Source organism: Lasiodiplodia theobromae, assembly GCF_012971845.1.
Source record: "Lasiodiplodia theobromae strain AM2As chromosome Unknown scaffold_6, whole genome shotgun sequence".
Classification (NCBI taxonomy): domain Eukaryota; kingdom Fungi; phylum Ascomycota; class Dothideomycetes; order Botryosphaeriales; family Botryosphaeriaceae; genus Lasiodiplodia; species Lasiodiplodia theobromae.
The window spans coordinates 1,215,275-1,239,704 of record NW_023336552.1 but is presented as its reverse complement, the minus strand read 5'-3'; the positions used below and the strand labels follow the sequence as shown (position 1 = coordinate 1,239,704).

The 24,430-nt window shown below is 57.4% G+C and overlaps 9 protein-coding genes across 9 annotated transcripts; 4 read left to right on the top strand and 5 right to left on the bottom strand.

The window, feature by feature from the left end:
* Nucleotides 1–321: 321 nt before the first annotated feature.
* Nucleotides 322–1,966, bottom strand: LTHEOB_2650 (Gaba permease; the record flags this gene model as incomplete). The annotated part of the gene is made up of 2 exons (XM_035511486.1): nt 322–597; nt 659–1,966. The coding sequence occupies 2 exons, from the start codon at nt 1,964–1,966 to the stop codon at nt 322–324; spliced, it is 1,584 nt and encodes a 527-aa protein (XP_035364359.1).
* Nucleotides 1,967–3,355: 1,389 nt separating this feature from the next.
* Nucleotides 3,356–4,803, top strand: LTHEOB_2649 (Phytase protein; the record flags this gene model as incomplete). Its single annotated transcript, XM_035511484.1, has 2 exons — nt 3,356–3,384; nt 3,438–4,803. The coding sequence occupies 2 exons, from the start codon at nt 3,356–3,358 to the stop codon at nt 4,801–4,803; spliced, it is 1,395 nt and encodes a 464-aa protein (XP_035364358.1).
* Nucleotides 4,804–5,346: 543 nt separating this feature from the next.
* LTHEOB_2648 (uncharacterized protein) lies at nt 5,347–6,465 on the top strand (the record flags this gene model as incomplete). The annotated part of the gene is made up of 1 exon (XM_035511483.1): nt 5,347–6,465. One exon carries the CDS (start codon nt 5,347–5,349, stop codon nt 6,463–6,465), a length of 1,119 nt encoding a protein of 372 aa, XP_035364357.1.
* A 788-nt stretch (nt 6,466–7,253) lies between these two features.
* Nucleotides 7,254–8,411, top strand: LTHEOB_2647 (Het domain protein pin-c3; the record flags this gene model as incomplete). The annotated part of the gene is made up of 1 exon (XM_035511482.1): nt 7,254–8,411. The coding sequence occupies one exon, from the start codon at nt 7,254–7,256 to the stop codon at nt 8,409–8,411; it is 1,158 nt and encodes a 385-aa protein (XP_035364356.1).
* Nucleotides 8,412–8,602: 191 nt separating this feature from the next.
* Nucleotides 8,603–9,353, bottom strand: LTHEOB_2646 (Isochorismatase hydrolase protein; the record flags this gene model as incomplete). The annotated part of the gene is made up of 2 exons (XM_035511481.1): nt 8,603–8,665; nt 8,820–9,353. The coding sequence occupies 2 exons, from the start codon at nt 9,351–9,353 to the stop codon at nt 8,603–8,605; spliced, it is 597 nt and encodes a 198-aa protein (XP_035364355.1).
* Nucleotides 9,354–10,608: 1,255 nt separating this feature from the next.
* Nucleotides 10,609–14,615, bottom strand: LTHEOB_2645 (Oxysterol-binding protein; the record flags this gene model as incomplete). Its single annotated transcript, XM_035511480.1, has 5 exons — nt 10,609–11,391; nt 11,448–11,801; nt 11,851–13,172; nt 13,226–14,496; nt 14,608–14,615. The coding sequence occupies 5 exons, from the start codon at nt 14,613–14,615 to the stop codon at nt 10,609–10,611; spliced, it is 3,738 nt and encodes a 1,245-aa protein (XP_035364354.1).
* Nucleotides 14,616–15,190: 575 nt separating this feature from the next.
* LTHEOB_2644 (Mitochondrial molecular chaperone) lies at nt 15,191–16,341 on the bottom strand (the record flags this gene model as incomplete). The annotated part of the gene is made up of 2 exons (XM_035511479.1): nt 15,191–15,972; nt 16,029–16,341. The coding sequence occupies 2 exons, from the start codon at nt 16,339–16,341 to the stop codon at nt 15,191–15,193; spliced, it is 1,095 nt and encodes a 364-aa protein (XP_035364353.1).
* A 595-nt stretch (nt 16,342–16,936) lies between these two features.
* Nucleotides 16,937–20,346, top strand: LTHEOB_2643 (uncharacterized protein; the record flags this gene model as incomplete). Its single annotated transcript, XM_035511478.1, has 5 exons — nt 16,937–17,420; nt 17,474–17,620; nt 17,672–18,932; nt 18,980–19,557; nt 19,616–20,346. The coding sequence occupies 5 exons, from the start codon at nt 16,937–16,939 to the stop codon at nt 20,344–20,346; spliced, it is 3,201 nt and encodes a 1,066-aa protein (XP_035364352.1).
* Nucleotides 20,347–21,219: 873 nt separating this feature from the next.
* Nucleotides 21,220–24,173, bottom strand: LTHEOB_2642 (Transcription factor spt20; the record flags this gene model as incomplete). Its single annotated transcript, XM_035511477.1, has 2 exons — nt 21,220–23,972; nt 24,023–24,173. 2 exons carry the CDS (start codon nt 24,171–24,173, stop codon nt 21,220–21,222), a joined length of 2,904 nt encoding a protein of 967 aa, XP_035364351.1.
* Nucleotides 24,174–24,430: the final 257 nt, after the last annotated feature.

The window sequence follows — 24,430 nt, the reverse complement described above, 5'->3', positions numbered from 1 at the left end:
GTGGTCTTGAAGTGTTCGTGTGGGTGGCTGAGAAAAGGGGTTCAGGCTGCGGCATACTACGACAGGGCGCGACAGGTTGCGACAGGGTGGGGCAGGTTGCCGAGGGTTCCTTTCCGTTCGTCCGATTATAGGGATGGAACCTGCGGAGAGAGACATCTATGATACGACACAGCATCTGATTCACTTTCTCGAAAGAGATCTATTCTTGTTCAAATCGTAATCATACAAAGGCAGCACAAGGGTATGTGTGCACGACAATACTCCAACCCAATGCCAGTCCCATGCTATATAAAAAACAGAAGGCAGATATATAATCAACGCTTAAGCCTCCACCGCGTGTTTCGAGTCCGGATCGATCTTGTTGTCACCTTCCAGGCTGCCAGTCGGGCCAACCTTGGTCGACTCGATAACCTCCAAGCCCTCGTCGATCTTGGGGCCACGGAAGTTCTTCCTGCCATCGAAGATCCACGTGATACCACTAATGATGATGACGATGGCAAAGACAACGATGCAGTAGTTCATGTTGGAGCCAGTGACGGGGAGCTCGGGCGGGAAGACGAACAGGACGGTGGTGACGATAACATAGGCGACGCCAATCTGTTAGGAACATCGTTAGTTGACTTCTAGACTTATTAAGGAGTGAAGGGGGAGTTCTTACCAAGTTGGCAACCCACGCGAACGGTTCCGGCAGGGTCCAACTCCGGGGCGGCAGCATCTTGCGTCCGCGCATGCAGTTGATAGCGATAGGAAGTCCGTACGAAATACCAAGAGCCACGACGGAGGCAGCGGTGATGGCGTTGAAGGCGCTGCTGGAGCCAAGGAAGATGCATCCGAAGACGATGACCCAGCCAGTGCTGAAAATCAAAGCATTGAGCGGGATGTCGAGGCCTTGATGGACCTTGGCAAGTTGACGGGAGAAGGGAAGACCCCCGTCTCTAGCAAATGCATAGCACATGCGAGAGGAGGTGGTCATGATGGAAGTGGTGGCGAAGAGCATGCAGACCAGGGGGAAGATGAGCAAGCAGATGGCACCAGCGTGGGAGTTGGTGGCGTTGAAGAGAATCTGCAGCAGCGGACCAGCCGGGGAAGAGATAACATCGTCGATATTGCCAGCAACGAACAAGAGGCTAACAAGGAAGATGAAGCCGGTGAAGGTGCCAATGGCGACGCAGTAAACCATGATCTTAGGGCCCTCGACGGCGGCGTTGGGGATTTCCTCGATCATGTGAGCGACGGCATCGTAGCCAGTGAGACCCAGACCACCCTGCAGCAGGCCAAGGAGCCAGGCAATGCCATCAGGCCAGCCAGTCTCGTTGATGAACTCGCGGAAGACGAAGTCGCCAGAGGAGTAGTTGGGAGAGGCGCAGGCCAGGATGGTGATGCAGATGACAGCAAAGCCTACAATGGACCAAGAGATGGCAGCCTTGTTGACGTAGGGCAGAGCCGAGTTGGCAAAGGCGTTGAGGCAGAAGGCGAGGACGTTGTAGGCGATGTAGATGAGGAATTGGTGCCAGGCCTGGGGCTCGTAGTTGGGGTTCTCAAGAGAGATGACGCCAACGACAAGCTGGCTGCCCAGCAGACCTCCGGTGCAGACGAGGGCGATCCAGCCAAAGGTATTGATCCATCCCGTGACCCAGCTCAGGGCAGGCACCCAGGCCTTCCAGCTGATGACAGCAACCCAGTGGTACTGACCGCCGGCGGTCGGGTAGGCGGAGAGAAACTCTGCAAGCGAGGCGGCCAGGCAGAGGTTGCAGACGCCGGCAGTAATCAAACCCCAGACGACGCTAGTAGGCCCGCCGGACGGCAGGGCAAGAGAGAGCGAGGTCGAAAGAGCGGTCCAGGAATTGAGAATTGCGAAGGCGAGGCCCAGCATAGACAAGAAGGAGAACTGACGCTTCAGCTCGCCCTTGTGGCCGAGGGCCTCGAGCTGGAGCTCATCGGCGGTGAGTTCAGCGGAGCGGGCCATGGTGTCGAGAGGGTGGATGAGGAGAGGAATGGAGGGCGACAGAAGACCTTTAGGCCGTGAAGACGGTGGCAAGTAAATACCTGTTAGGGCAGCCGCGCCCTACGAGTCGCCGGCGCTGATAGGCCCCCGCGTTCGGCGGTATGGGCGCTGTTTGTGCCTGGAGCTAGCGGATTTGTATCTGGGCCTTAGTGATCAAATTAGAAAGCTGTTACCAAACCCCTTCGGCCAGGGGCCAATCAGACGTGTGCAGGCTCCGCAGAGTTGCCGCTTCGAGCAACGCGCGGCTGGAAGGTCGCGGAGAGGCGAGGGCGAGGACGGCCGTCGATTGCGGAGAGAGGGCACGGGATGCATCGAGGCCGTCTGGGGACAGGCTTTTCTGGGGCAGCGGCTCGCTGACTTCATGCTGCGCTCTGGAGGCGAGGTCACCTGCGGTCAGCAGCGGCGCGGCCGGGTCGGCCAAATTCGCTGGCTTCTTAGCTGCCGTCATGATCGCCCGGGCTAGCCGTCTTGTCAACAGCCGCTTGGCTCCGACGCATATCAAGCGCCGCTCGTGGGATGGGCCCTGGCAGCAGGGCGGTAGGGCTGCAGTTATGGGTTATCAGCTTGGCGGAGCGGGCCTTTTCGCTTCCTGTCGCGAGGCGGAGCGGCGCGCAGTGTTGACGCGGCTTGCCGTCACGTAACGAGCTGACAAGACAAGGCGACAAGGCGCACTCAAGCTTTTCGTCCAAGCACACTTGTGTGGCGTCCACGTGACATGACGCGGGCCACCGGGCTTGTCTCCGTCCAAAGTGCCGACGCACGCCAAGCAAGCTCCAAGAAGCCCGCAGGGTCTGCCCGCCGTGTCGCGGTAGGGCTCCTCTCCAACTTCACCTCAACACCTGCGTTGCTTGGCGCTGCTGCTGCGGGTTTGCCCACGACTGCGACATCGCTGCGCGCTCGTGATCCACCCCGGCTTTCTTCCTCGGTTGGGCGGCCGGCGCGTTTCCCTATAATGTTTTCCGCTAAGCAGCAGCCCCTGAAACAGGCTATTATCATGCATGAAGAGGTTGAACTGCTGGGCTCCCCTCGCAGCAGCTGGGACGAGCCGTACCCAGATGGCCACCAAGGTAAGTTGTTTGCTCGGCTCGGCGGCGACGACGCGGATTTTCAAATGCTGCCGTCTCGCTTGGGCCAATCGCCTCGGTGCGCCCTGCAACGTGCTGCGCGGTGCCGGCAACTTCAGTGCCTGAATCGGAGCTCTTAGATCAACACCTGCCCCTCGTGGGTAGTGTAACCGGTGTCCGTCGCTTGTTTCACGACCCGAGTGACCGGGTTGGACGCATTATAAAATGCCTTACTCCGACGAAACAGAATTTGCGCTCCACGACCTTCGGGCCTCGCACTCTCACTATGTCTGCCGTCGTGCTTCTCGTCCTTGGGTAGGCAGAAAACCATACAAGCAAAGAACGCGGTTACTAACCGCTCCATGCAGCGCGGCCGTCTGGGCCAATGCCGCCTCCAACACGACTACTGCAGACAACTCGACCTCGTGCGACACTGTCCTGCGCGGCTACCAGTGCTCCCCCGAAATCTCTCACTTCTGGGGCCAGTACTCGCCTTACTTCGAGGTCCCGTCTGAGATTTCGGCCGACATTCCCGACCAGTGCAAGGTCACCTTCGCCCAGGTCTTGTCTCGTCATGGCGCCCGCGACCCCACTGCCAGCAAGACCAAGGCGTACAATGCCACCATCCAGAAGATCCAGGCGAACTCGTATTCCTTCGAGGGCAATGCTGCCTTCTTGCAGAACGTCGAGTATACTCTCGGTGCTGACGAGCTCACCACATTTGGCGAGCAGGAGCTGTACCACTCTGGAATCAAGTTCTACAAGAGATACGCTTCTCTTGCCCGCTCCCAGCACATGTTCGTCCGCGCTTCTGGCGAATCTCGTGTCATCGCCAGTGGCCAGTTCTTTACCGACGGTTTCCACCAGGCCATGGTTGACGACAAGTCGAATCTCACTGGAGACTATCCCTACGACATGCTCATCATCAGCGAGGACGAAACTGCCAACAACACCATGAGCCACGCCATCTGCACCAACTTCGAGAATGAGGACGACGACATCATCGACGCCCGTGGCCAGGCCCCGTGGAATGAGATCTGGCTGCCTCCGATCGCCAACCGCATCAACGACCAACTGCCGGGCGCCAACCTCTCCCAAGCCGAAGTCACCTATCTTATGGACCTGTGTCCCTTCTACACCGTTGCTGACCCCGAGGGAAAGCTCTCCGACTTCTGCGAGCTGTTCTTCGAGGACGAGTGGAAGCAGTATGACTACTACCAGAACCTGGGCAAGTATTACCACTACGGTGCTGGTGATCCTCTTGGCCCTACCCAGGGTGTTGGATACGTCAACGAGCTCATTGCGCGTCTGACCAACACTCCCGTTGAGGACCACACCTCTACGAACAGCACCCTGGACTCAGACCCTGCGACTTTCCCAATCGGCCCGGGCCACGTTCTGTTCGCTGACTTCTCTCACGACAACGACATGACGGCCATCTTCTTCGCTCTTGGTCTTTACAACGACACGGAGCCTCTCAACAACACTCAGGTGCAGACTGCCGAGGAGAGCGGCGGCTGGAGCACTTCGTGGACGGTGCCATTTGCCGCTAGGTTGTACGTCGAGAAGCTTTCCTGCAGCGGTGAGACGGACGAGTACGTGAGATTCCTCGTCAACGATCGGGTCATTCCGCTCAGTTGCGCCGATTCCGACGGTAAATGCAAGCTAGACGCATTTATCGACACTTTGGATTTCGCCAAGTCAGGCGGAAACTGGTCCGCCTGCTTTGACTAGGCTTCAGGCCCCGGTGTGGTAGAGAAGATAAACGCCAAAATCAATCATTATCTGCCTGACTTATTTCCCCTACGAGAATCTAAAGAAGTATGAGTGACTTGGGAAAAGAAGCGCGCGCCGATTGACCACCAAGAATACAATGTTCTGGCCACTGTCACAACAGGTAGGTTCTTGTGGGATATATCCGGACGGTTGATTAATTGGGCTCAACAGACGGGAACCAAGGATTACATGATTACCGCTAGCGGCGGTTTGCGGCGAGACGCTCGAAACCCGTCAATGAGGACATCTAGACCCCGGCTAGCTTGATCCTCACATCAGCCTTGGCAGCATAAGGCGTTTTTGATCTTACATGTATTCCGAATGGAGACTCACCACCGACCGGAGAGCGGGGATTATACGCGTATTGTTGCACGATAATCGGGTCCAAAGAGAAGGGCTATAAATGACGGCTACCTTCGACCCCCACCCCAGTCTCAGGCGCTACTACGATCTCACAAAAACTCCCCCGCCAAGCAACAGTCCACCCCTTCCATATCAACCATGTCGAAAGGAAAGATCATGATAACCGGAGCGACCGGCTACATCGGCTCCGCGATCCTTGTCGCGGCTCTGCGCTCAGGTTACACGGCAAACGTCGTGGTCCGCAGCGAGGCCAAGCGCGAGCAGGTCGCGACCGCGCCAGCCCTACTCGCCGCCGCTCCAGGCAACGACGTCAACGCCGTGTGCCAATTCTTCACGGTTCCCGACCTCGCGGCGAAGGGCGCGCTGGACGCGGCGACGCGCGGGTGCGACTACGTGATCCACGCGGCGTCGCCCATCCCGTTCGTCGAGTGCGCGCCCGAGGAGCAGCGCGCCACCATCCTCGAGCCGGCCGTGGCGTGCACTTTGTCGGCGCTGGAGAGCGCAAAGGCAGCAGGCGGAACAGTCAAGCGCGTCGTGTGCACGTCTTCCATCGGCGCCTTCGTGGAACCCGCCATGCTGGGGTCCGAGTGGGCGCCGCCGGCGGCAGGCCAGAACGTCTACGTCAACGAGGCCTCGCTGCAGCCGGACCGCGAGCCGCCCTTCGTGGACATGGCGACGGCGTACTGCGCGAGCAAGACGGCCGCGCTGCGCCGCAGCCTCGAGTGGATGGAGCGCGAGGGCGCGCAAAACGTCGGCTTCGACCTCGTCGCGCTCGGCCCGGCCTACGTGTGCGGCCGCCACCCGCTCGCCGCTTCTACCAAGGACCTGTGGGCCACGAGCAACTGGCGCTTCTTGCGTCTGTTCGCTGCAGGCAAGCCCGAGCCCGGCGCCGTCGCGCCGCCGCCTGAGGCGGCTTGCGGCACGCACATCGACGACGTGGTTGACTTGCACCTGATGGCCCTGGACCGCGAGAAGATCAAGACGAAGGCTGAGGGCGAGCCCGGTGCGGGCACCGAGTTTTTCACGACCGGCGTCGACATGCGCTGGGAGGATGTGAACGAGCTGACGGCGAAGCTGTTCCCGAAGGAGGTCGAGGCGGGCATCTTGCCGAATGGTGGGTACGCGGGGACGTACAAGGAGTTGAAATTTTACAGCGACAAGGTCGAGAAGGCGTTCGGGATCAAGTTGAAAGGGCTGGAAGAGATGGTGGGCAGTCTCGTGCCGCAGTACCTGGAACTATTGGAGAAAGAGAAATAGGTGGATAGATGCTGAGGAAGGAGGGGGCATGAAAGGTTGGGCGATCTTGCTCGTCCTCTACTTTTTTTTGGTACTCTTTTGAGTTAGCTGCAGGCAATGCTTGAAAGACTGAAGCGTGTCCCGATTGGGATGAGACAAACATAACGCGTCACGCCAGTACTTTATGTTTTTTATGAAAGTTTTTGCTGCCCGTATAAGCTTCCCAGAATTGTGTTGGTGAAAATACGCGCAGTTCGCTGGATAGCCTCGTTGTTGATCGAGGGAACAAGCGGCATAATATAGTGCGCTCTGGAAAATTGAGCCCTGATGTGGAGCAATAGAGCACTGAACCATTAGCAGGCGGGAATTATTGAGGCTCTTAGTGGAACCAACGGTAAGTCTTATCGGCTTCGTTCTTACTCGATTTGTGAAACACTGAGCCATGCGATGCTTAAGGTTCCGAGACAGGCTAGCGGACCCATTTCAGTTGCAAATCGCCGATATGGCCAAGGTGATCGCGCCGCGGGATCAGTCGACCCGGGCGTCCGGGAGGTAATGCTATATCCGCAAAGGGAATCTGCATCTGGAAAAGCCGGAAATGCCAGCAGCAGCGCCAAGGGGCGTGTTGTTGTCGTCTGTGGGGCGTCTGCGGCGATCAGGCTACAACTCATCGCCCTCTCAAGCCATTCATCAGCCGCCTCCCGCTCGCAGCCTGGGGTTGCCAGGCCTACTTTCCTCTTGAGTCAAGGTCACAACAATCCCCTTCACTCCCCCCGGCCGACACATCAGCGAATGCCGCCGCCGCCACCATGAAGGGCCGCTTGTCGAGGACCTCGTCTACGTGCACCCTCGCTCGCGCGTCGTTCTCGTCGTCGTCGACGGCGTCGCAGCCGTCGGACGTTGATTCGCTCCACGCGCTGCTGCCGTCGCCGTCTCCTCGCGCGGCGCAACTGGAGCGCGACGCCTTAGAACTGGCCTGGTGCTCAACCGTAGCCGCCTACCCCAAGCTCACCAGCGGCCTGCCCGCTCCCACCAGACCCGTCGAGCCGCCCGCCGACAGGCTGGTCGCCCTGTCGGACACGGCAGAATGCTTTTTCAAAAAAATCCAAGAAGCTCGCTTACAACAGCCACCCCGGACGCCCACCATTTCGCACTCGCACTGCGCCGGTCTGTGGCCGTCGCTGCTGCCCGCCAGCCTCCTTTGGTTTGTCGTCTACGGCAAGCGTCAGCTGCCCGCCGGCACCGTTCCCTCGTGGTCCTGGGCCTCCATCACCGGCGGCTACGTCTCTTGGGACGCCCTCTGGCCGCGAAGCGAGGTGCCATGGCCGCTCTGCCAGGCCCCCGCTCAGACGGCAGCTCTCGCTCACGACGCCCAGCAGCATCAGCATCAGCACCAGCGGGGGTTCCCGCGCCTGGACGGCAAGCTGCGGATCCTGCGGACCCAGTCCAACGAGGACGACAACGCCAGCAAGCGTAACGAGCCCTTCGCCGGCATCTCCAACAAGGGCGTCATCACGCTGCGCTGCACCCTCTGCCCCGTCCTGGCCGTCGCCGACGCCGTCGACAGCGACCGCAACATGATCGGCGGCCGCGTCTTCCAGGGCTGCATCATCGACGACGCCCGCGCGCGCAAGGCCGTCCGGAACGGGCTCGAGCTGCCCGAGCGCGACTGGGTCGCGACGCAGCTGCGCGTGTGGGAGGACCTCGGCTGGCGGAACGACCAGCTGAAACTGCTGTTCGACCTGAGGCTCTCGCCCGCCGAGTTCGCCGCCCTCAAGTACGAGGTCCTGTACTGCGTCAAGTTCTACGAGTACGCCCCCAGCTCCGTCGCCTGGGGCCACCACGACGGCCTGCTGTTGAGGCGCAGAGCGGGCACGACGAACGACGAGTACGAGCGGGTGGGCCTGTGGAAGTGCACCCGGAACGCCATGTTCGATGACAAATATCAAATCATCAATCTGGTCTGAGGGAAACGGAACTCTCGAAAGAGGGAGGAAAGAAAAGGGACGATTCATGTGTAATGACTTGCGTATATATATAGATATCAGAGACAAAGCTGACTTCACGGTATGTTATTGTCCAAATGAAGATACATAGCTAATTTTTCCCATCAGTCCCAGCCATTTCCTGGACCTGTCAAAACAGCCTTTCTGTTTCTTCATTTGATATCGGCACTCTTCACGATCGTGCCGAAAGCATCTCCCAGCTCAGCGAGGACCCACTACAACGCACGACCCGTTAGCTTTTACTCATCCACGGAACCAAATTGCATCACCAAGCGCCAAAAAAAAGCAAAAAAAGACGCAAAATTATGCACGAAAAAGACACAAGGCATAAAAAGATGAAAGAAAAGCAAACCCCCCTAACCCACTCACCTTGGTAACCTCCTGCCCGCTCCCGCCGGGGATGTCCCTATCTCCGACGGCATCCTCGACGACGACGACCTGCAACCCGCGCTGGTCCGCCTCGCGCGCCGTCGTGCTCACGCACACATGCGCCATGTACCCGACCAGCACGACCTTGGTCTTGCCGGTGCTCTTGACAAAATCGCCCAGCCCCGTCTCGGCGAAGGCGCCCGGGAACTTTTTCGAGATGACGACCTCGCGGCCGCCGCTCTCGGCCGTGCTGCGCGGCGCGAGTTCCGCAAACTCCTCGGCCAGCGCCGTGCCCGGCGTGAAGACGGGCGTGCCGTCAGGCACGACGTGCACAACGTGCGCGATGTGGCCGTTCGACGCGCTGCGGTAGCGCTGCAGCAGCGAGGCGATGGCGGCCCGCGAGCGCTCGACGTCGCGCACGGCCAGCGCGCCGGATGCGTACTCGTTTTGCGCGTCGATGATGATTAGGATCGAGTCGCTGGGTGTCGCCACCGTGGGCGGGATGCCGGCGAGGTCGCGGAAGGATTTGGCCATTTTTTTTTGTTTTTTCTGTTTCTATACTTTGTTTTCTGTTTTCCCTTTTACTTTGGATTTGTTGGTTTTAATGAGGGGGATCAGGGGCCTTTTTTTGTTGTATCGTTGGTAGACTCTTGTCGTCTCTGATAGTAGAGAGGAAGGCAGGTTGTGGTGTTGGGTGTGAAATCCGACGAGCTTTTAATCGAAGTGCCACAAAGGGAACAAAAACAGCGCGCGGCTGGGCCGTGTGTGGATTTGTGATCGGAGGAGAGAGTGAGTTATTATTTGAATCACTCCTTCGGAAAACGTCTATGTAGTCATGCGTTAGGCCACGCCAGGGGTCCCGCACTTGGTAGTATTTGGATAGTTCGTACTACCCGGTGGGAGGCGGGCGTTTTCTTGCTACCTAATGGCGTTATGTGGGCTCCTTTGCTATTACCCCGCTGCGGGGCTAGTAGTTGTCGGGGTAGCCCGCCCTTTGGGCACGTCATGGATGGAGCACAATTGCTAAGCACCCGTCTTGGCTCGACGGATTAGTTATCGGAGGAAAACTCCCGTTCCTCGCACCGTAATCGGAGGGTTCTCTAGCTAGCCCTCATGGAGTATCTGAACTAGCAAAGCTGTTCGATGACAGGTGCATCGTAATTCGGGTTGCATGAGGTGATGTTTCTACCTGAGCATCTAGTGCTAGTCATATTCTGGACGCGAGAATTTGGCGCAAGGGCGAGTGAGGGCGGGTCGACGAATCAAACGCATTTGCGCCGAGAGCTAGTGAAGCCGAAAATAAGCTACCGCTAGACCTTAAATCATCTACAATCAAGTATCAGTTCGCAGCTGATACGCGAGGGCTTTGCAGGAAGTTCATTTTCAATTCCCGTACGAGACTGCCGAAAGGTGGGTTGTGTGCTCATTGCTATGAACTATTGAAAAGACCATAGGAACTTTTTCTCGTTTTCATCATCCATGTTCTAGAACGGATTTACTAATTCAAAGGCGTTTGTGAGACATAGAGAGGGCGAGGAGAAGACATTAAGCGATTACCAAGAAGCAATCGAATGAGGACCACGCGAACTTGAATAAGACAGAAAAAAGATGTGCAGAAGGGAGGGGTGCAGATAGAAACGAAGGGGAATAAGAAGACAAGCACGCAGTCTGTTAATACAATCGCCGTGGCTCTGCTAAAAATATGGGCACCAAGGCATGATATACCAATAGCCCCACAACCCTTACTTCCCGCTTGAACGTAGAGGTCACGTCCTTGGCATTACGGGGCTTAGAAAATGTCTTCACAGCCTTCCCAGCTGCCCTCGCCATTGGCAACCTTTTCTCTCATCTTCCAGTATTCACCATTGAACTTCCAGTACTCCTCGCCAGTCACCTCATCTCTGGCCTTGGAGAACCAATGCGGCTCGAATTCCTCGCCTGCCGCCTCGCGTTCCCTACGCTTCGCACGCTGCTTCTCTTCCACGCGGTTCTTCTCCGTAGCAGCGAAATCATATTCTCCGTCCTCCATAGCGCGCTGATCGGGCCTCAAACGGGTATCAGTAGGTGCAAGGATCGGCTTAAGGCGATCCGGAAGGTCATTGAGAGTAAGGACGAAAGGAGTGAGGTTGAAAGGAATGCCCGTCGGCCGTTCGTGGCACTGCCAAATAAGAGTCGCTTGCTTGTCTTTCTGACCGACGTTGTCACCGTCTTCATAGCCGGGTGTGAGGCGAGCGTAAATCTTGTCGTTCCAGCGGCCACCAATGCTCCAACGAGTCTGGCCATCACTGCCGACGACCTTTCCGGCAACCTGATAGGCGGACGATGCCTTCCAGCCGCGAGGCTTGAAGTCAAGGAGACAAACTTCACCGGTCGTGTGGTTCTTGATCTCCATCAGACCGTAATTGTCGACAGTGGGGTTGCCGGTAATGATTCCAATGACCGAAGATGTAACCTTCTTCCATGTGTACAGCTCTTCGCCACCGGAAGCGGGACGCAGGCGCAGGAACCAGGTGCCGAGAGGGTTGATATCGAAGGACTTGCCGTAAAACTTGGACCTGACAGCCGATTCTCCCTGGAGAGAGATTAGAAGGAGGTTCACATATGGTAAGAGGAAAAATCATCGCTTACATAGTAATCCCACTTCGCCGATTCAGCCCACGCGGCACCAATCGGTGGGTGATGGCTGACTTGCTCAACAAAGAAACGGAACCCCTTGTCCGGGCGGCAGTACTCGAAAGTCTCTCCCAGCAGCGGATTAAACGGCTTGGCGACACGTCCGATGGTGGAGGCATACTCACTCGCCGCAAATGCGGCAACGTAGACCATGCGCTCGCAAGAGTCCATCCGCTCAGCGGCGATATCGAGCAGATCAACATACTCCATATCTTCAGCCACACGCTGCAGCAGAGAAGTCGGCTCATTGAACGACACGGGCAAGGTCATCTTCGTCATATCCTTGCCGATCATGGATTTCAAGATACCCTGACAGCTGTTAGCAATGACTCGAGATCCGTATAGAAAGGTCATATACCCATAGCGAAATCTTAGGCCGGTTGTCCTCGTCCAACTTAAGACGCGTGCGCACCGGGTCTTCATAACCCTTGAAAGATGGTATGATCTCGGCCGATTTAGCTTCTCGAAGATCCATAGTAGGCGGCTTCTCATCTCCTTCGTAGGCTGGCGGCGACGTAACAGGTAGCGTCTCCACAATCTCGACCTCTCCTTCCTGAATAGCGTCGAAGAACTCCTCGTCATCCGACTCCGAGTCCGAAAGTTGAGCGAGCTCAGCCAGGTTCGGCCTTGTGACACTGTTGTTGCGGCTGCGCGTAGCCTTCTCCTCGGCAGGCTCTTCGACTTCAGCGATTGCTTCCGTGTCAGCAATAGCGCTCTTGACCTTGGAAGGCTCCCCAGTTTGGAGCCCTTGCAGCGCATCACGGAGCGCCTTCTTCGTTCGCTTCCGCTTGTCTTCAGACTCGCCAATCCTGTTCTCGAGTTCTTCCTGCTCCCTTGCTACCTTTGCCATGCTCTCCTCCCACATGCGACGGACATTGGCCTCTCTGTCAAGCCTATATTGCCAGTATGCATCTCTATCCCGCGCGATGCGGAACAGATCACCAACAAGGCCCTTAAGACTGCTAACGGCTGCCTCGTATGATGCGAATGCCTGGGCGGCAGCGGGATCTGAAATTGCCATTGAAGGATTTTTGGCCTTTTCCGCCTGCAGTGCTGCAGACACTTGGGCAAGGAGGTCCAGCTGCAGTTTGACCGACTGAGCAGTGATGTTGAAGGCGTCCTTGCTCACAGGTTTTGCTTGGTCGCTGCTGACGTCGTCGCCATAGTCATCATCATCATCCAGGTCGCCCCCAATCGACTTACCAGTACGGCTCCGGCTCTCATATCGGCTAGCATCTTCTCCGCCCAAGCTGGCATCATAGGCGCTGTTGCCAAGATCGTCGTCCTCGGTGGTACTCGGCCCAGTGCGCGAGCCGGTTTGTGGAACACCCAATGCTCCGCTGCCGGTCGGGCTGAGCACCGAGTTTCTACCATTCGGTTTCGAGCTTACAACGCTCATCGCATCACTCTCTTTGGTGGCCTGTTCGGTCTTTGCTTGACGAAGCGCTTCGGTTTCGCGAGTTTGTCGCTTTTCCTCCTCGCGCGCTTCGTCCTTGCTCCATTGGATAGCATTGTTCAGCGCCCAAAACCATCGCTTGGCTTCCACCTGATGGTTCGCCTTCAAGTGATATTTTACAGACGATTTCCCGTGGATTTCGAAGCGGAGCTTGTCCTGTGGATCCATGTGGAGTTTGGCGATCCTCATATTGATTGCCCCACGGCACGCAGATCCAATGTCGTCTACAAATTATCAGTCCTGGATTTGCGCAGAATGAGAGTCTTGGTAAGCTCACCTTGGTGCTTGTAGTAGCTCAGAACCCCGTCTTCGAGAACAAACCACCTCAACTTGTAACCACCGGTGTAATTCGTCCACTTCTTTAAATAGCCTTTCATCTCGCGACTTTCCTTGGAGCCCAGTGCAACCTCTGCCGAAGCGGGTCCAGCCGCCTGGGCAGCGGCACCCAAGATTGTCCTCTCCTGGATGCCACGCTGGGCAGCAGCAGCGGCAGGGGACTTCTTCAAGATTGCCTTGGTCTTGTCGTCTTTGGTTACCTCATGAGGAAGTTTACCTTTCCGATCTCGTCGGAAGGGGTCTGCGCCGTTCAGGAGGAGGAGTTGGCACAGCTGAGTGTCCTTCTTCCTGGCTGCCTCATGAAGCAAGGTGCCTCCCGTCTCGATGGTCGAAGGGTCCGTCGCAAGCTCTGGACCGTTGACATCCAAGGTAGTTTGCACGCGCGGGTCTGTCAGCACAGCCTCCAAAGACTTGTAGTCTCCCTGCAACGCCAGCTCCTGGATCTTCTTGACATTGGTGTCAATGAAAATCGACCGCGTCAACTGCAGTTGCTGGAAAATATCAGGCGTGCGCGCCAGGTCGAGCGGAGTTTGGCCGTGATAGTTTGTCAGAGAGTCATTGATACCACTCTGGTCAAGCAACATCTTCACAACTGGCGCGCGACCAAGTTGAGCAGCTAGGTGGAGAGGTGTGTTGCCATCCCTGTCCCTGCCGTTCAAATCGATGCCCGCGCCGACATTGGAAAGGACAAATTCAATGACAGGCAGCTCGGCGCATTGGATTGCGAGGTGTAGTATTGTAGTGCCCTCCAACCGTGCCGTGGACAAGGACGATACCGACGAGGTGCTCTGTCTTGCGCCGCCCTGCGTAGAAGCCTCCTCCCTTATCGCTTTGGAAATTGCAGCAGTGTCGCCATTGCGCAGGGCCTCGAAGATGCGGAACAGGCGAACGGACTGCTCAATGGAGGCGCCCTTGGCAGTTGGGGAAGAGGGCGACTGCGCAGCGTATGGAGGGGCCAAGACCTCGGAGGAGGTCGCGTTGGAATTGGACATGGTAGTGGACAGGTGCGGGCGATGGCGGGGGCCCTGGATGCTCGATCGCGAGGCGTGCACAGAGGCGGCGGGCGGCGAGGTAATAGAGGTCTGCGAGGAGGCGGGGTTTGAGGCTTGGTCGTCGGTGTCGGAATTCACGGCAGCATCCTGCTTGGACGAGACGCGGTGCAGGAGCGACCTGACCGAGGACTTGTTCCTCTTGTGCTGGTGGGCGCTAGAGCTGGAGTGATGTCAGACGTCAGCGGCTGTGGGCGGCAGTGCTCGGGGCTTGGAAAGTACGTGTCCGCGTGGATGTTTCACAGCACGCTGCCACAATCGACGGGCGGGTTACCTCTCCATGGCCTCTGTCTGGATTCAAGGCGGCGGGACAAGAATGCGGCGACAGGGGTAGCGGTAGCGCGGCAGGCGTAGCGCGTCTTCTGAGCTCGTTTGCGGCGCGCATCAATCCGGGGCAGCTGAATGCGCGCAGTCTGGACTCGCAGCTGAACGAGGGGCCGGTTGCACGCTCTGAGGGAAGGTCGCCAGCGCGAGCGCAGTGGTGTAGGGAGCACACGCATTGGCGACTCTAGCATTGGCACTCTCTCGGACCCCTGTCACTGACGCAGTGGCTCCCCCCGGCGGCCTGCTTTGCCCGTACGTGGCTAGAAGCACTGCGGTTGCCACAAGTGAGACAACTGCGATTGCGCCGCAGCCCAATCCGCGAATTGCGCCGTTCATGCCTCCCCACCTATCGCTACCCTCTAGCTTCCTCTGTGGCACCATCATCTGTCGTGAACGCTGCTAGCCCACCGGACCCTGGCGCCCTTACCTGCCAGCACCTCATCTTCGTCTTTTATCCAGAATATAGCCGCAGCTTTTACCTAGTCTACACACACGTACTGTACTACTAATACACAGATCTAGCCCCTCTATTCTTATCCATTGACCAGGAGCACGACGCTGCCAAGCTGTCGCCGCAGATCCTCCTTGTCAACGTCGTGCGTGTCCTCGACTTCTCCCCACATGCCCGTTTGCCAGGTAACCTCCAGGCTACTGGCCTCAGCTGCCTCCTCAATTCCGAACCGGCTTCCGTCAGGCTGGTTGTCGCGGGTGTGGGCAAACTCGGGGCTCCATTCGGCCATCAGACGAGCAGCTACCAGCAAGCTCTTGCTTGCCAGAACACCGCGCTCCATGCCGGCCAGCTCCCATGCCGGCAGGGTAGACAACCACCCCTTAATGACCTCGACCGTGTTCGGCGGCTGCGGCACGGGCATGATGCTATCAGGTGCCAGAATAGGCGTGATGTCCACACCCGGCCACAGCTTGGTGGTGAGGAAGTTGATAATGGGCTGCGCCGTCTTGATCTGCACCTGGCGCAAATTCTCCGTACCCTCGCTTAAGTCCCTCGCCTCATGAATGTTGTGTTCCGGTGCCCAGCAGAGAAGCGTATCGGTGGTGAGGTAGTTCATAAGCATCTTCACGATACTCTCCCGGATGTTTGAATCGCCCGCCGCATCTTCTGTTTGTATATCGATCGCGCGCGACGTCAGGGAGGTGAGAGGGATGTAGTGTTGCTTAAGGGCCTGCTGTGCATTGAGCAAGAGATCCCATTCCAGCGCAATTGCAGCGGCGAGCTGTTGCTTGTTTGGGGGGATGGTAAGAATATTTTTTGAAGCCGTCCGGACGGGTCGCGAATCGAGAAGAACCTGATGGCCGTCTACCACACGCACTTTCAGCCATTGCCATGCGTTCGATGATCGGGTGTGCGCCTACCTGGTGTCTGCTTGACGTGCACATCACGCCAGAAGCGCTTCTTTAGCGCACTTGCAGGCTTCGAGGGGTTTGCCTTCGCATTGCGGCTTTCTTGGAACAGTTCGGCCTGCTGGCGTTTGCGCGCAATCCGATCTTCGGCGGTCGAGGCAGCGGGCTTCGGCGGCCCCGGCGGCGGACCTGGGGCAGTGGGATGCGGCAGTGGAGTGGCAGGCTTGGGAGCGGAGCTGTGCAGACAACGGGACGCAGCCGTGTAGCGCCCCGAAGGACGAAAAACGCGTGGGCCGGCGCGGGCAATGGCAGAGAGGGGCCGCATTGTGTGGGTGGCGCGGGGACCGGAGGTGCTGTGTTGACGGCGCGCTGGAAATTCAGAGGGGATGGCCTGTGCAGTGCTTGGATCAGAAGATCAGCCCTGGAGTCGGAACGGGTGGCCGGTTGCAGGCTGCATGATGCGGAGGAGAGGCTGCGGGCTCGGGGCGATCAGGACTCGGGAGGCGTTGAGCGTGGCCGACTCCGCTTTTGGCTGCGAGGCTGGCCGTGACCACTGCCAATGGCGAGCGCAAACCTCGCCCGCCTGTCCTGCGCACCAGGGCACCATGCTTTTCCCAGTTCCCAGCCCCAGAGCTGCGCCGTCGATTGTCGCTTCCGCCACGCATACCGGGCGCGGATCCTGCGCGCGAGCTCATTAGCTGCCTGCTGACCCATTCCGTGCGCACCCTCACCCGCCATTGCGCCAACAGCTCGCGGGCCCGTAGCGCGGACCGCTGCGCTTGATACTCCTACTAAAGCCCCAGCACGCGCATTCCTCCCGCCCGCTTGAGCCGCACCATCTGCTCCCTTTGCGGCCACATGCCGTTGCAGCGCTCTGCAGACCTTAGCCTCGCGAGACCCTTCGCCCCCGCATGGCCGCAATGGCCCCAGACCCTTCAACCGGCCAAACTCTGCCGCAGCCGAAGGCCATCCGCTTCGTCACCAACCATGACGGTCCCTACGCGAAGAGACGGAGAATAAACTCGGCCTGTTTGACCTGCCGCCGCCGCAAGACGCGCTGTTCGGGCGAGCGCCCCGCCTGCGAAACCTGCCTCAAGAACAACCACACCTGCGGGGGATATGGTCCGGACACAGACCAACCAAAGGATAGCTCAGCGTCCACCGACAATGCCGAGCGGCGGACAAGTGCTGTATCGAACGTTGACAGGAGATCGTCTTTGGCCTCACCTCGCGGACCGCAGCCAAAGCAGCAGCAGCAGCCACGGCAGGTCGAAAATGTGGGGATTGCAGGTCCTTCGTTTGCCTACGGCGCGTCGACCGACTCCCCCATCATAGACCCCGCCTTGGAGGCCAGTACAAATGGTCCCGCGAGCACTGGCGGAGACGAAGGGAGCCAGGCTTCGAGTACGTCGTCCACGCCATGCCCGCAATCCCTTGTGTAACTAACGCATGAACAGGCCGTTTCTCGCTAAGCTTGAGCATTCGAAATCGCATGCCTTACTTCCGCTACTTCGGCCCGACGGCGATCATGCCAGGGTTCAAGCAGATGGTGGTCAAGGTGAAAGGCAAGCAGCACAGTACAGCAGGAACATCGACGACTGATGGTAAGTCCAATACTCGGCACCCCAGGTCCATGCACTCAAAGGACAGTCAAGGCCTACAATCCCCTCCTGCAACTGCAGCTTCGCTCGGCCGTGTGACTTCCCAACAATCCACCACCGAAACCCCCGCTCCACTCGAGCTCGCCATATACGACGCTTCGCCAGTTCCCCCACCGCCGTTGATCACGCATCTGTGCAAGACCTTCTTCGCCCACCTCGGTTGCAACTTCCCTTTCTTGCAGGAAGTACGGTTTATGCGCGATCTGGAGGAGAAGCAAGTGGACGCCATCCTGGTCGACTCGGTCTGTGCGCTAGCTGCACGCTTCTCCACTGATCCCATGCTGGTCGGCACGCGCCAGTCCGATGGAGACGCGGAACAAGCGGAAACGTCTCCATCCGAGTATGGTCAGCAGTTTGCTTTGCGAGCCAAATCCGCAATCGCCGACACTTTTGCCTGTCCCAGTGTGGCCGTCGTTCAGGCTGCTTTGCTGCTCGCGTACGACGAATTCGGCGGAAGCCGTGACTCTGGCCTGTGGATGTACCTTGGGATCGCCATCCGAATGGCTCAAGATCTCGGTATGCAGACGCTTCAAGGGTTGAGATACGAAGGAAGAGACGGGCCAACCCCCGAGAGTGTCAAAAACGGGTCCTCTAAGAGAAGAGATAGTACGAACCGCTCGCGGACTACAGCATCGTCGCCAGAAGGAACCGATCCCGACGCCATCGAGGAGCAGAGAGCCGTGGAGAGAGAGCGCATTGATACATTCTGGGCCGTATTCTTCCTGGATCGGGTCGTCTCATCTGGAACGGGACGACCAGTCTCTCTGAGGGATAGTGACATCGAAATTTCGTTCCCTTCTCTCGATTCCAAGGACGAAACCACTGACTGGCCTGTTCCTTTCCCTGCGCTGATCCGAGTAATCCATCTCTATGGACGTGTTACTGACCTTTTGAATGGGATCAAAGAAGTCTCGCACGTTACGCCCGACGTTATCAAACGCCTTGCGTCCATGGAGACTCTTCTGACCGATATCTATCAGAATCTATCGTCACGTTTGCATTTTAACGTTCTAAACTTTCAGCATTACCTCCGGAACGGCCAAGGGACGAATTTCATCCTGCTTCACTTTTGGTTCCACACCCTTATTGTTCTCTTGCATCAACCAACGCTCCTGAAAACATTTGAAGGGGGCATCCAACAGCTTCTCCCGAACAGCCATGAGCTGTCTATGTCATCAGCAAAGACAATTGCAGATATTCTCGCTTTCGCGGAATTAGCTGACGCAAAAGCGGGTCTTGGTAACCCGTTTACCAGGTATGATCAAATCGGCAGTTCCAAATTCTGCAACTAACAGGATACAGCCAACCAATCTACATTGCTGCTTGCGCTTTCCTCAAGGAGACTGCTATGCAGTCCGCCTCGTCGAATCCGCATTCAAGGCAGGGGTCTCCACCGCCAAACAACCGAGGCAAGGAGAATAGTAGAGAAAGTAGTGCACAGAGAGTGACCGCCTCCGATGATTTCCGTAACCGATCAGATCTCAGGGATGGAAGGGCTCAAGCGGCTGCAGTGGAGAAGCAGATGGCTAAACATAGCCTGCTGGCATCTGCCGCTAACCAAAACTACCAGCGCTGCTATCGAGCCCTGCAATCCCTTGAGACATATTGGGCTGGGGTCAAGTATATTTTGACTGTCTTAGACCAAAAGGCTAAGGGTGTTGTGGACCCACTTCTCTATACCAGAGAAGAGATGGAGTGTGCATTGGAGGTTCCTCGACCGGAACCTTCTTTCGACACACCTGGTTGGCGGCGCAAGCTATCTTGGGGAGCGTACATTGGGCCTCAGAATCACTCTGAGAAAGACCAAGGTCCAGTGGCGGCGCTTAAGAGCAGCCGCGGGGCAAACTTTGGTATTCCTGGGTCTCCTATGGCAGATGCAGGTATGTAGTGATTTCAAAATCAGGGTTGGAGCGCAGATATTGACGAACCTCGCATTAGCCATTGGCTGGTCCCTTACTGGAACCATGAACTCACCAAGCACGAGCTTAGCTGTTCTATACCCTACCGAGAATCGAGACGGTGGCTCCCGCCGCCCGCAAGACGGCATAGACACGTCCATCTCGTCAGTAATGGCGCAGGGTCCGACGTCGCCGCAGCAACAGCGCAACATCCTCACACAACAAGGCTCCAATATGGCCACGACGCCACTGCCCCGCTATCCCAACAACACTCAGATCTTCGCCCAGCCCAACGCTCCCACGAGCATGCAACCCCCGCCCCCGCCAGGCGGTTCCTCAGCCTACTTGTCCGATCCCGCCCTAGTGTCAGACGCCGACCTCCTGCTCAACCTCCACTCCCCGTACTCCACCGCGTCTTCGCCCGCCGGCCGCGCGCCCGCGGGCGCTACCGCATCCGCCGTCAACCCGCACTCCCCAACGGGCCCGTACCCGTCCCAAGTATCTCACAGCATGGGCGGCGCCGCGGGTATGACCGCGCCCGGGCAACCGGCCCACAGCGGCGGCTCGGTGTTATTTGGAGACATGATGATCGAGAGCCAGGATATAGACATGAGCGCCTTAGGTGACAATATGATGACGTGGTTGGAGTGGCTGCCTCACGAAATGGTAACGTTTTTCGATCAGACCACGGGTACGGTGACGGCAGCAGACGGGAGTCTGGGACCTGCGCCGGGACAGACACCTGGCCAGAGCGAGAGGCGAGACGGATGAAAAACAAAAAGGGTAAAAAAAATTAATGGTGTGGATATGACGTTTTTTGTTACGAGGCCATGACCATGTTTTGTGGAAAACGACCCCAAAATAAGAAAAGCGAGGTGTATAGGTCTGTTGCTTGATTTGTGGATGTACGGGTTAGCGGGTTGGATATCGTTGATGTTGGAAAGGTTGTCTCATTTCCACGTTTCCGTATGATTCCCTCATATTTTCAATGTCCCCTTTGTTCGTCTCAAATTCTTCCATGTCTAAATCATTGTACTTTATACTGAAGAGCAGCAGTATGACTTTTGCTCGCAAATAGCATAAATTGAGTGCCGTAGTGGGTCACCAAAGAACCAGGCTTCTCAGAGTTGCCTCGCCAGAGACAAACCATACTACGTAATTAGTCCAAGCTGATATGAGCTTGCATTCAAATAGATTGAATGTATTCGGACGTATATTCAAGCTCCTACGTGGGTGAACGGAAGAGAGGCGAGTAGCATGGATTCCGCCCCATCCGTCAGTCTTGAAAATATGAATGTTCTTTATTAAAACTGAATACATGGGTGCTTCTGACCGGGATCAGAATACCCCAAAGTCATTACTGGCTACGTGAATGGAGGTGTCGAGGTGGTGAAAAACAAAAAACGCCATCGCTATGCAAGAAGAGTGGAAAGAATCAGATCTGGATCGCGCATCATTTCAGTTGCCTCGACCATTGTGAATCCATGGGGCTCAGTTTCCCTCTTCCTTTTTTCTCCTTCGGTGTCGTGATCAAACTTAGCTCCTCCACAAACGTAAGTGATGAGAATAGCAGAGGGATAAAGTAATCGAGTATGGAAAAAATATTCCCAAGGGCTTTTTTCAGTGCGGGTGAGCACACCTGCTCTAGCCCATGCCACCGCCTTGGCCACGGCCCATGCCGCCTTGCCAGCCCATACCCATGCCCATATTGCCGCCCATGCCCATGTTGCCACCCATCATGTTCTGCTGTTGCTGTTGCTGCTGCTGGGCCTGGCGTTGGGCGAGGATCTGCTGCTGGCGCATGAGGCGGGCCATGTACGCCTGCTGGTTCTGTGGCTGGCCGCCGTCGGCGCCGCCGCCTTGCTGGGCTGCGGCGGCTTGCTGCTGCTGGAGGCGCATCTGCATCTGCTGCATCTGCTGCATGGTCATGCCTCCGCCACCCATGGCGCCCATTCCGTTCATGCCCGCCGGCAGACCGGCAACGCCGGCACCCATGCTCATCTGGCCGCCACTCATGGAGACGCCCATGCCCATGCCACCCATGTTCATCTGGCCCATGCCGCCTCCCATGCCCATGGCGTTCTGGCCACCTTGTTGCTGGTGCTGGTTAGCTTGGTTCTGAGCCTGCTGCTGTTGGACGACCAGTTGCCAGGCCTGCATAATTTGTCCGCTGCGGATCATTTGCTGGAGCTGAGGGGGTATGTTGCCGCCGTAGTGAGCTGCGATGCGCTTGACGATCATCTGCGAGCGCTGGCGGTGGAACTGCTGCTGCTGTTCCGGTGTCATATTTGCCATCGCGTTCATGCCCATGTTTGCGCCCATCATGCCTTGCTGACCAGGAGGACGCTGTTGGCCTTGTTGCTGGCCAGGGGTTGGAGAGGCGGACTGGGCCATCTGCTGTCGCATTTGTTGAGCTAGCTGAGCATTGTATGGCGTAGGTGTACCATTGTTGGAACCCTGGTTGCTGTGTTGGGCCATTTGCGCTTGGGCCTGCGCTTGGGCTTGGGCTTGGGCTTGTAGGTGCTGCTGGCGCAGAATTTGCATCTGCTCTGGAGTCATGTTTTGAGGTGAGCCGGCCATACCCTGCTGTTGCTGCTGCTGTACTAGTTGGTTGCGACGCATTTGATGGATGCGCAGCATCTGCTCGTGCGTCAGGTTCGGTGCCATCTGTCCACCTCCAGGCATCATAGGCGTGCCCTGCATGGCTCCGACTGGGCTGCCGTGTTGGTTGACGCGACCAGGCTGTGGTGTCATGTGGCGAGTAACCGGGACGGCTGTGTTCATCTGAGGCGTGTTCATTGGCATTTGGGGAGTTCCATGGGCGCTTCCTGGGTGTTGGCTGCTGTGTTGGCGGCTCATTTGTCGGGCCATGTTCTGTGGACCTGCAGAGTGAGGTACGGCAGAAGGCGGGCGTGGCGGGCTGCCTGCTTGGCTTGAAGTAGTCGGAGCCATCGGCACACCGCCCATAGCGTGGTTTGCGACGGCATTCGCGTTCATTACCGGCGATGCCTGCATAGGAGTTTGCTGGCGAACCATTGGCGAATTCTGTTGTGCTTGGCTGAACTGCGTGTGAAGAGGCGTTCCGATAGAGTTGCCAGCCTGAGCTTGGGCTTGTTGACGCCGCATTTGTTCTGCTTGCATGGCTTGCTGTTGCTGCTGCCGTTGCGCCACCAAGAGCCTGTTCTGCTCAGCCTGTTGATTTGCCTCGGCCTCTCTCCTACGTATTGCTTCTGCATTCGCCTGCTGCTCCCGCTTGAGCTGGGCCTGGCGAGCTTCCTCCTCCTTCTTGATGCGTTCATTTTCTTCGTGGGCAATCTTGATGTTTTCCAAAGTCTTGAACCGAGAGAAGCGAGGCTCGAAGGCGGCAGCTCCACTGCGCATGCCTTCGCCTTCGCCATTCATCTGCCCAGCACCCGAAGCAGGCGCAGCACTGTCGCCAAAGAGCATGAAGTTCTGATCGGCCGCAAACTGTGCCTCATCAGCCGCCAACTCAGCCGTCGTCCGCTTCCTCGTCTTAGGTGCTGGCGGGGCATTCTTGTGCATGGAGTGTGTGGTGGCCTCAATTATATCCTGGCTTTCCAGCAAGCTATGAACAGGTTCGAGGAAGAGTGCAGGAGCAGTCGCGTTGATCACCTCGGCTTCAAAATCGTGCACGTTGGTTTCATCCAAAAGCATCTTCTGTCGTTTAGGTGCCGGGGCACGAGCTGTAGATGGTGTAGGAGGCATTGATGTCATTGGCGTAGGCGGATGCGCCGAGAGGGGAGTGGCTGCTGCCCTGGACTGTTGTCTTCTTGCTGCGGCTAGATCGGGCATTGGGGTGTTTGCCAACAGTTCCAGTTCTGTCTGATTGGACAGTGACGTTGGAAATAACACCTTGGTGCAGACTCTTGGGATTTTGTTTGCTGCTTTCGTGTCATCGGCCGTTTGACCCTCGCTTTTTGGCTTATTTTCGCCTGCGGATGAGCTTGGGCGATTTGCCTGCTCGGATTTCGGGGGCGGAGACTCGTCAGAAGAGGACTTCGGAGGCGAAGGATAGGGCACCCATGGCGACGGAGTCAAATACTCGTTCCAGTTATGGATAGAGAATTGAGCATTCTTCCCTTCTTTAGAAGTGCTGTTCGTGGTCCCCGCCTGTGTTTTGGCATCGGCGGAGCGATGATCGACCAATTGGACGATGAGGCAGCCGTCGTAGAACTGCACGCCAGCGCGCAGCATCTCCTCCAACATGAAGTGCGGTACTGTTCCATCCCGAATATGTTGTAGCAGAGGGCGCATGGGAGAATTGTACGGGAAGTTGCCATCTTGCAGCTCGAAGCGAAAGTGGTGCTGGTGGAGATGGACAATCAACGAAGGCGGCGAGCCTTTGAATTTCTTCAATATGTACTGCTCATTTATTACTGATATCTTATTAGCACTATGCGGAGCGATGACAGCTGCCTAATCATACCGAGGGGCTTTTCCACAACTTTGTCCGCCGCGGCTGCCTCTTCAGCATCACCTTGTGCATTTCTAGTACTGCTGCGTAATTGGGAGGGGCGTTGGGATTCGCGGCGCTGGCGCAGCGCCTGCATAGGCCGAACCGGACCGACAGTCGACATGGTAAGTCGGCGGGGTTGTAGTCGTACACTCGTAGAGTAAGCGACAAAGAATCACGGCGTGAGATGCGATGATCTTAACACCGGCGCAGATCTCAGGAGCTCGCGGAGCGGCGAGCGAGCCGGCGGTCAGTCGCAGATGCTGTCGCGACAGCAAGTAGGCGAAGCGCGCCGAGCGAGATATGCGGTCCGCGATGCGCGATGGGCGGTCCGGGATGCGGGCGGGTGGTGGAGATGATGTCGGGGGTCGGGGAAGCCAT